The 9429-nt window shown below is 36.8% G+C and overlaps 2 protein-coding genes across 2 annotated transcripts in view; one reads left to right on the top strand and one right to left on the bottom strand.

Moving 5' to 3' along the window:
- Positions 1-3096: 3096 nt before the first annotated feature.
- Positions 3097-9429, bottom strand: part of LOC134281834 (DNA polymerase theta-like) — a gene marked incomplete at its 3' end in the record, with an annotated part of 29074 nt that continues 22741 nt past the window's right edge. The window contains exons 8-11 of the mRNA XM_062764273.1: positions 9041-9381; positions 8564-8707; positions 7957-8169; positions 3097-3239 (exon numbers count right to left, since the gene is read on the bottom strand). Of these exons, the coding sequence (XP_062620257.1) occupies positions 3097-3239; positions 7957-8169; positions 8564-8707; positions 9041-9381 (841 nt within the window). The remainder of the gene's footprint in view (positions 3240-7956; positions 8170-8563; positions 8708-9040; positions 9382-9429) is intronic.
- LOC134281833 (uncharacterized) lies at positions 4224-6129 on the top strand. The gene has a single exon (XM_062764272.1). It carries the CDS (start codon positions 4252-4254, stop codon positions 5923-5925), a length of 1674 nt encoding a protein of 557 aa, XP_062620256.1. The 5' UTR covers positions 4224-4251; the 3' UTR covers positions 5926-6129.

Here is a 9429-nt window from a genome sequence, read left to right as displayed (position 1 = left end):
CACAGACAAACAGGAAGTTGCCATCAGATTTTATCAAAAATATACCCCACCATATGGCATGCCTCATAGAAGATTGTGTAAAAATTTCAAGAATCTACGATGAGTAGCTGATGAGAAAACTGTGACAATAATTTGTTATGTATGAAATGGACAGACGCACAGACAAACAGGAAGTTGACATCTGATTTTATCAAAAAAATATCCCACTTTATGCTATGCCTCAGAGAAGATTGTGTTAAAATTTCAAGCATCTACGATAAGTAGTTGCTGAGAAAAATGTGACGAAAATTTGTTACGGACAGACACACTGACAGCTAGACAGACGGACAGACAGACGTACACACAAGTGTAATATTAGTTACATAGTCTTTTTGTGACAGGGTATGGGATGATACCTGGTTAGTAAATTTCATACCTGGCGAGGTGGAGCCGAGTCAGGTATGAAATTTACTAACCAGGTATCATCCCATACCCTGTCAGAAAAAGACTATGTAACGAATTTACCTCACCGATGAAACATTTACTCTTTATCTGTGGTTTAGAAATGATTTTCTCTGCTAAATGATTCATCATGCTTATACTGTGCCTATTATGACATCACGCTATGTTTGTTACGTAATACATCGACCGGGTATGTCTAGGCAGGGCTTATAGTTACTTTGGAATGAAAATATAGGTCAGATCCAGCATCCGAAGCAAGTCTGGTAGTGTCCATCCCTAGATGCATCATCCATGCAAGTTTGGTTCAGGCAGGTCTTATAGTAACTTGGGAATGAAAATGTAGGTCAGATCAAGCATCCGAAGCAAGTCTGGAAGTGTCCATCTCTAGATGCATCATCCATGCAAGTTTCATTCAAGTAGGCCTTATAGTTTCTTAGGAAGTTAGGAATGGACCTTCTCCAAAAACTTTAACCTGGTCACTCATCTGGAGAATGTAGGTCAGATCCAGCATCCCAAGCAAGTCTGGTAGTGTTCATCACTAGATGCATCATTAGTGCAAGTTTGTATTTGACAACATGTGAAGTTTTATAATACCATCTTGAATGATATGTTTAAAACTGAGCTAAACACTAATTAAAGAAAAGTGAGGTCAAGGTCAAAGAAAAGTTCAAGGTCAAAAATGTTGATGCAGTTGTATAGCTTTCATCAATATCTATCATCATATGAAGTTTGATGAAAATATCTTGGATAGTTTCTTTGAACAGAGCTAAACGCAAAGTGCGACGGAAGGACGGAAGACGGACATGACAAACACTATATGCCCCGAACATATTGATGGCGGGGCATAAAAAAACTAGAAATATGTCCATAGGACATGAATGCCCCGCCGAGGATATATCAGTAAAGCAACATGAAAATTTGTATGTGTATAAAATTTGATCAGAATATCCAATATAGTGATGCAGCTGATTTGCTTGTTTGGAAAATAAAGGTCAGATCCAGCATCTGAAGCAAGTCTGGTAGTGTCCATCCCTAGATGCATCATCCATGAAAGTTTGGTTCAGGTAGGGCTTATAGTTACTTGGGAATGAAAATATAGGTCAGATCCAGCATCCGAAGCAGGTCTAGTAGTGTCCATCCCTAGATGCATCATCCATGCAAGTTTGGTTCAGGTAGGGCTTATAGTTACTTTGGAATGAAAAAATAGGTCAGATCCAGCATCCGAAGCAAGTCTGGTAGTGTCCATCCCTAGATGCATCATTCAAGTAAGTTTGGTTCAGGTAGGGCTTATAGTTACTTGGTAATAAAAATAAAGGTCAGATCCAGCATCCGAAGCAAGTCTGGTAGTGTCCATCTCTAGATGCATCATTCATGCAAGTTTGGTTCAGGTAGGGCTTATAGTTACTTGGGAATAAAAATATAGGTCAGATCCAGCATCCGAAGCAAGTCTGGTAGTGTCAATCAAAAGATGCATCATCTATGTAAGTTTGGTTCAGGTAGGGCTTATAGTTACTAAGGAGTGAAAATATAGGTCAGATTCAGCATCCAAAGCAAGTTTGGTGGTGTCCATCCCTAGATGCATCATCCATGCAAGTTTGGTTTAGGTAGGGCTTAAAGTTACTTGGGAATGAAAATATAGGTCAGATCCAGCATCCAAAGCAAGTCTGGTAGTGTCCATCCCTAGATGCATCATTCATGTAAGTTTGGTTCAGGTAGGGCTTATAGTAACTTGGGAATGAAAATATAGGTCAGATCCAGCATCCGAAGCAAGTCTAGGTAGTGTCCATCTCTATATTCATCATCCATGCAAGTTTGGTCCAAGTAGGGCTTATAGTTCCTTAGGAATGGACCTGCTCTAAAAACTTTAACCTGGTCACTCATCTGGAAATTGTAGGTCACATCCAGCATCCGAAGCAAGTCTGGTAGTGTCCATCCCTAGATGCATCATCCATGCAAGTTTGGTCCAAGTAGGGCTTATAGTTCCTTAGGAATGGACCTGTTCCTAAAACTTTTACCTGGTCACTCGTCTTGAAAATGTCGGTCAGATCCAGCATCCGAAGCAAGTCTGGTAGTGTTCATCCCTAGATGAACCATAGCTCTCATCAATATCTATCAGCATATGAAGTCTGATGAAAATATCTTGGATAGTTTCTTTGAAACTTAGCTTTGAACAGAGCTAAACGCAAAGTGTGACGGAAGGACGGAAGACGGACATGACAAACACTATGCCCCGGCCATATTCATGGCGGGGCATAAAAATGACAAGCAAAAATAATGACATAACTGACAACTATCAATAAAACACACAAAATAATGTATAATACATAATAGGAGGCATAGACTGCCAAACCTGTCACAGACACCACCATACATGAAATTTTTATTAGAATTTCTATTTTACACTCGAACAACTAGTACATATTATGTCCTTTGCTGACTGTCTAGAGAATTTATCCTGCTGCAGAACTTTATTTAACTTTGTAAATATTTTTTAAAAATTTATGAGCATATGATGATAATATTTAGATTAAATCCAATAATAATCGACATAAAAATATTGTTACACATTAAATGAAATTTAACTATCTAAGCTAACCATTTCTTTGCTACCTCTTTTATTCACAATAACAAATGGAATCAGGCTACACATCAAACCTCTAGTATGGCTCTTTTCATGCTAGAACTGAGTTGTTCCCCTTGGTGTTTGATCAGGCAACTCCTGACAGGTGGCAGTTCAGACTCTACTAAGGTCACGGCTTTACTTCTCTCATTCGGCTTACAGATCAGGATACTCTCTCCTATAATTGTGTAGTGTAATTAATGAATTATTTAATTAATATAAAAATGATATTTCTCCTTAAACAAACATGTTAAAAAGAGTACAGCTGTATATGATGGGACCCATCAAAAAATTTTTCAAATTATCATAAGCTGTGAAAATTGATTGGTTAAGAGACATTGAAATTTCAAGCCAAGAATTTTTTTAAAAGAATTAACTAAAGGATATTTGTCATTAAAATTGTAATTTGTATATGTACATGTAGACCAAATCAGTCTACAATCTAAATTCTTGCATTAAAGAAAGTTCCTATTTCTGTTTAAAGACAAATAATAACAGTAATATTTATCAAAATGTTGTTCATGGGTAGATACATCAGGTAAAGTCAATATTTTTACAGGAGAGATTTAAATAAACTTATCTTCAGAACATTTAATGTATTTTTAAACAAGTAAATTTTTTTTTACCAAATTTACTTTTTTGTCAACATCATACATACAGGTATATTGAAAATAAAATTTTTCAAATCAAGTTTAGGCCAAATATAATTTGAAATTGCTAAATGATATCAATACCCTCAATCATGTGCATGTACAGGTATTTAAATCATGTGACCTGAAAGTAGGTCAAAATCTAGAACCAAGACCAGGACGTTGTTTGTTAGTCTCTATTCTGTGGTCAGGACGGCTATCTTGTAATAACAGGTGAGACTCAATAATTATTTTACGATCTGAATTGGTGTAAAATTAAAAAATAATTAAAAATTTAAAAGTTTTCAGAATATATCTTATAAAAAATGACATATAATTTATAAATGTCTTGATGTGCTGATCCAGTAAGCAATAAAGAGCTGCGTGTTATCACTGTATATAATCATGTATCCCCTCTTATCAACACTTACTGATTCATGTCAATTTTGAGCTTATTTAAAAATTTCTGTCTTTTCTCTCCTTTTATTGAGAGTAATATAAATTAATACACTATACATGCTATATTGCAGCATCCCCTTCATCATGTGACGGACCCCTATAATGGACCCCCGTTACAGTGCCCAGGACATCCTCCTCTGTGACCTGTGTCAAACAGCTGCATTACAGAGTCATTGTGAACTTTGTCGTGTTAATCTCTGTATAGTATGTGTTGGAAAACATCTCTCTGATTCATCTAAAAGACATAATGTTGTACCATACAAACACAGAACTTCTATTCCTAACATTAACTACCCAAAATGTACAAACCACACCCAGAAACACTGTGAACTTTATTGTGAGAAATGTGACATTCCTGTCTGTTCTACCTGCATCTCCTCTGGGAAACATAAAGGACATGATTTATCTGATGCTCTGCAGAAACTGAGTTCTAAAAGAGAGTATTTTGAAAAAGACTTAAAAGAACTAGAGAAAACAATCTTTCCTATATATGAAGAAATTGCATTAGATTTAAACTCTGAAAAAGAAAACTTGGAGAAACATTATGAGAAACTGACAACAGCTGTTACCAAACAAGGAGAAGACTGGCACAGAGAAATTAACATCATTGTCAACAAACAGAAATCTGAAATAAATGAGATGAAATCTAAACACCTGGCTGCTCTAAATAAACAGGAAAATGAAATCAAACAGATTACTTCTGATGTAAAAAAAAGAATACATGATCTGAGGAAAATACTGGACTCCAATGATGTCTCCCTAACCTCTGCATACAAATCCAGGAATGCTGAGTTCAGAAGTTTGCCTCCTAAAGTCAATGTTTTGTTACCAAGTTTCTCTCCTCATCAGATCAACACAGAACAGCTCCATCAAATGTTTGGTTCTCTGTCAGCATTATCCATTACAACAGAAAAACATGGCTACACAATGATGACACCAGAAGCTGTATCCTGTCCTCCAGTCAAACCATTGCTTGATGAACCAGAGCTCATCACCACCATAGACACTGGGTATAGACCATGCAGTGTTGCCTGTCTGAGTGATGAAGAAATCTGGACATGTGGAGATGACGAAATCATGAAACTCTACAACCTCCAGGGCAAACTACTGAAGTCAATCCAAACCAAGTCAGGGAACATCCCAGAGGATATAGCAGTGACAAGGAGTGGAGATCTAGTTTATACTGACCCTGATACAGGAAATGTAAACGTAGTGAAGAATTCAAAGATAAAAGAAGTGATCAGACTACAGGGGTGGATACCTCTCTATGTCTGTAGTACCTCCTCTGGTGACCTCCTGGTTATCATGGACAGTGATGATAATAAACAATCAAAAGTTGTCCGTTACTCTGGCTCCACAGAGAAACAAACCATTCAGTTTGATAGTGAAGGTAAACCTCTTTATTCCTCATCTGGTGGCTACACTAAATACATCAGTGAGAACAGGAACCTGGATATCTGTGTGGCTGACAATGAAGCCCAAGCAGTAGTGGTGGTTAATCAGGCAGGAAAACTCCGATTTAGATACACTGGTCATTCCTCTACTGACAAAGAACCATTTGATCCAGTCGGCATCACAACAGACAGCCAGAGTCAGATCCTGACAGCAGACAGTAACAACAACTGTATCCACATCCTAGATCTGGATGGACAGTTCCTCCGTTACATTGATAACTGTGATCTAAAGTTTCCATATGGTTTATGTGTGGACACCAGAGGCAACCTCTTTGTGGCTGAGTATAGCAGCAGTAAAGTGAAGAAAATCAAATACATGTAAAAGATCCACCATAACCATGCAGTAAATTAATAAATACCATGTTTGTTTTAATCATGACCAATTGATGTAATTATATGGAAGAAACTATGTGTAAAAATAGTATACAATCATTTTCATTGGAATTACATTATTATGGAATAAACTGTGTTGTTTCTTTATGATCATTTTAACAAAAATGTTAGGTGTTGTATATAATTGCTTCTAGGCACAGAATTAATATAAAATTAAACAAGCAAATTCAAAGAATTGTGGTCCCCCACTTTCGGTGCCTTTTTGGGTGAGATGTCATTTTTTATGACATTTTGTGTCTAATATGAACACCCTAGCATGAGTCATCTATTTAGAAATTATAACTGAACTCCAAGGTCAAGGTGTTAATGGTCTTGGTATCCAATGAATAGTTTTCTCAAAAGAATTACATGTGTGCAGTATGAAAGCGCTAGCCCTTACCATTCAAATGTTTTGGCAAGATTAAAGTTTTCTCTTAAGTACAAAAAATCTCCAAGGTCAAGGTCAAAAGGTCAAGGTTGTTGGCATCAAATGAAAGGGGTTGCCATAAAGAATACATATGTAAAATATGAAAGTCCTGGTGTCTACTGTTCAAAAGTTGTGGCCAAGGTCAAACTTTTTGCAACGTAGGTCAAACTCCAAGGTCAAGGTCCAAGTTCATGGTATGAAACAATGAAAGGTCTTTTCACAAGAATTATATATATGAAGTATGAAAGCCATAGCCCTTACCATTCAAAACTTATAGTCAAGGTTAAATTTTTTCATAAGTACTGAAATCTCCAAGGTCAAGGTCAAAGTTGTTGGTACCCAATAAAAGGTCTTGCTACAAAGAATACATATCTGATATGTGAAATATGAAAGTCCTAGTACCTACCATTCAAAAGTTATGGCCAAAGTAAAAGTTTGGAATTTTTGTGTAAAAGTGGGTCAAACTCCAAGTTCAAGGTCAAAAGGTCAAATTTGGTGGTACCCAAAGAAAGGTCTTGTCACAAGGAATACACATATGAAATATGAAAGTCATAGCTCCACTAAATCAAAAGTTATGGGCAAGGTTAAAGTTTTTGTGACGGACGGACAGACTGACAGACAGACAGACAGACAGACGAATAGACGGACAGACGAATGAGATTTAATGTCCCCTCGCTTTCGCGAAAGCGGGGGACAATAAACTGTAAAATACTGATGGAGATGATAATTATAGATAGTTTTCGATTGACCTAGAGTTACTTCCCATTGGCCGCCATACTGGAGGTCCAAACGCTCATATTCCTTCATTGTTCAACCAATTAAAAATTTTTATATTTGCTAATCTGAATTAGAAATCATTATTTTTCTGAAGTATATAAATTTTTGAAAGCCTCCTTTATTTAAGAAAAATTATTTGAGAAAGATTTTCCACCAAATATTTCTGCTTTAGTTTCTTAAACTTGGTAAGACAAAGAGGGAAAATCACAGAGTCGACTTCCAATATGGCGGCCAATGGGAGGTAACTTTCGCTAAATTCAGGCCTATCGAAAACTATCTATACAATATCATTTGAACATTACATAAGATGGCGTGTATAAACTTACACTAATGTCAATTTCAAAGCTCTAAAAAAGATAATATGTCATGTATGAGTTGGTTGCTTGGAAGTTAAAAGTAAAGAGGATGTTCAAGTTTGTGGAGACAGAAATTTTTTCTCATTGGTTTATGCATTTTGAACCGTATTATCGATTGATATAATTTATAACTCCTATGTTACTTGTATGATATTTGTTAATCAATGTAGTAGAAATAAAATATGAATGATTATTATGGTTCTATCCATGGGATAAAGAAATTTGAAGTAAAAAAACTTAAGCTCTATATACATTTAATTGAGAAGAATTATTGAGCATCAAACTCAATTTTTTTTTGATTGACATTGGCAAAGTTGTTCTGGAGAGGCCTTATTCTTTTTTAAAGATTATGCACTTTTACTACCAAAAAAAATAAATCAGCCAGTCATCATATGAGTGATGGATATTAAAATACACTAACCCTGTGTATCCACCCCCTTTCTTCCAGCTCGACCAATCATCTGCTTGTAAGTCAGGAAGTCTATGGTTTTCCCATGGAAGATTGGGGTCCTGATGATGACACGGCGGGCAGGAAGATTGACCCCGGAGGACAGGGTGGAGGTAGCTACCAGGACCTTAACTGACCCCTGTCTGAAGGCCCCCTCTAAAATGTCTCTCTCATCAAAGGTCAAACCTGCAAGATCAAAGGTCAACAGTGCAAGATCAAAGGTCAAACATGCAAGATCAACTCACAAGTACCTGTAAATGATGGATCTGTAATATGAATATTACACTACTCAAATGAGAAAAATGTGCTATGAATATAACTGAAAAATGTTGAATTATTACTGATGTTGTGCTATCCTAGTTGATTAATACTGATATTTACTGATATCATTATGATTGTTGCTGATAATTTTAGCAATTAGCCTGTTATTGATAAATACTGATACACTGTAATTACTGTAGTCTTTACTGTTGAGTTTGATAGATACAACAACCAAAATTGGCAAAATGTTTGTCATTCTTTTGTTTCTTGATGGATACAATCTGAAAAAAAAAGATGTATCAGCTGACAATCACAATACCTGCGTGATGATAAGCCACCCCATATGGCACGGTCTTCCCAAGGGTAGAATCTAATCCCACAGGAGTCCTCCTTAGTTGTTCCACAACCTCCATCAGGGAGAGTCTGTTCAAGGGTAAAGGGGCGGAACAGTCTGTCTCAGGACCTGACAATGTATAGAATTCATCATAGAGTAAAGGGGGGGGACAGTCTGTCTCAGGACCTGACAATGTATAGAATTCATCATAGATTAAAGGGGGGAACAGTCTGTCTCAGGACCTGACAATGTATAGAAAAATATATCATAGAGTAAAGCTGAATTCATCAGAAAGTAAAAATGAATTCATCAGAGTTAAGCAGAATTTACAAAGTAAACCAGAATTTATCAAACAATGAGCCTTGATAACTTATAGATTGTACCTCTGACCCAACATAGAGACACATACCTCCCCACACGAATAACATAAAGCAGAAAACATGCTTTTTCTTACGTCCTCACCTTTCTTCAGAATGCCGTAAAACTCCCTGGCAATCGTCTCTGCCAACTTCTCACACCAGTTCTTTGTCGGACAGAAAATAAGCACTGAGTGTCCCCCACCCAATGTTTCTAAGCACAGCGGAATCACATGATCTGTATCCCCTTTACACACCACTCTCAGATCCACCTCTCTAATTTTCTGTAGACTGGAATCAAAGATGTCTGTCCCCACTTTGACACACTCCGTGAGAGGTACAGGGCGGTAGTCTGTGCGGTAGAGCGTGGCGTTCAGCCAGTGTGACAGAAGGTCAAGGTTAGGTAGGGTGGCACTCATACCTACAATTTGGACTCCCTCTGTAGAACTTAAAAGAGAAATAGAAATGTTATAAGAAATTCTTTCGAAACATACT

The sequence above is a fragment of the Saccostrea cucullata genome, unplaced genomic scaffold, assembly GCF_032062105.1.
Source record: "Saccostrea cucullata isolate Sc308-1 unplaced genomic scaffold, CSIRO_AGI_Scuc_v1 ctg5611, whole genome shotgun sequence".
NCBI classification, from domain to species: Eukaryota; Metazoa; Mollusca; class Bivalvia; order Ostreida; family Ostreidae; genus Saccostrea; species Saccostrea cuccullata.
Note: the sequence above shows the minus strand (reverse complement) of the source record. Positions and strands in the feature narration are given on the sequence as shown.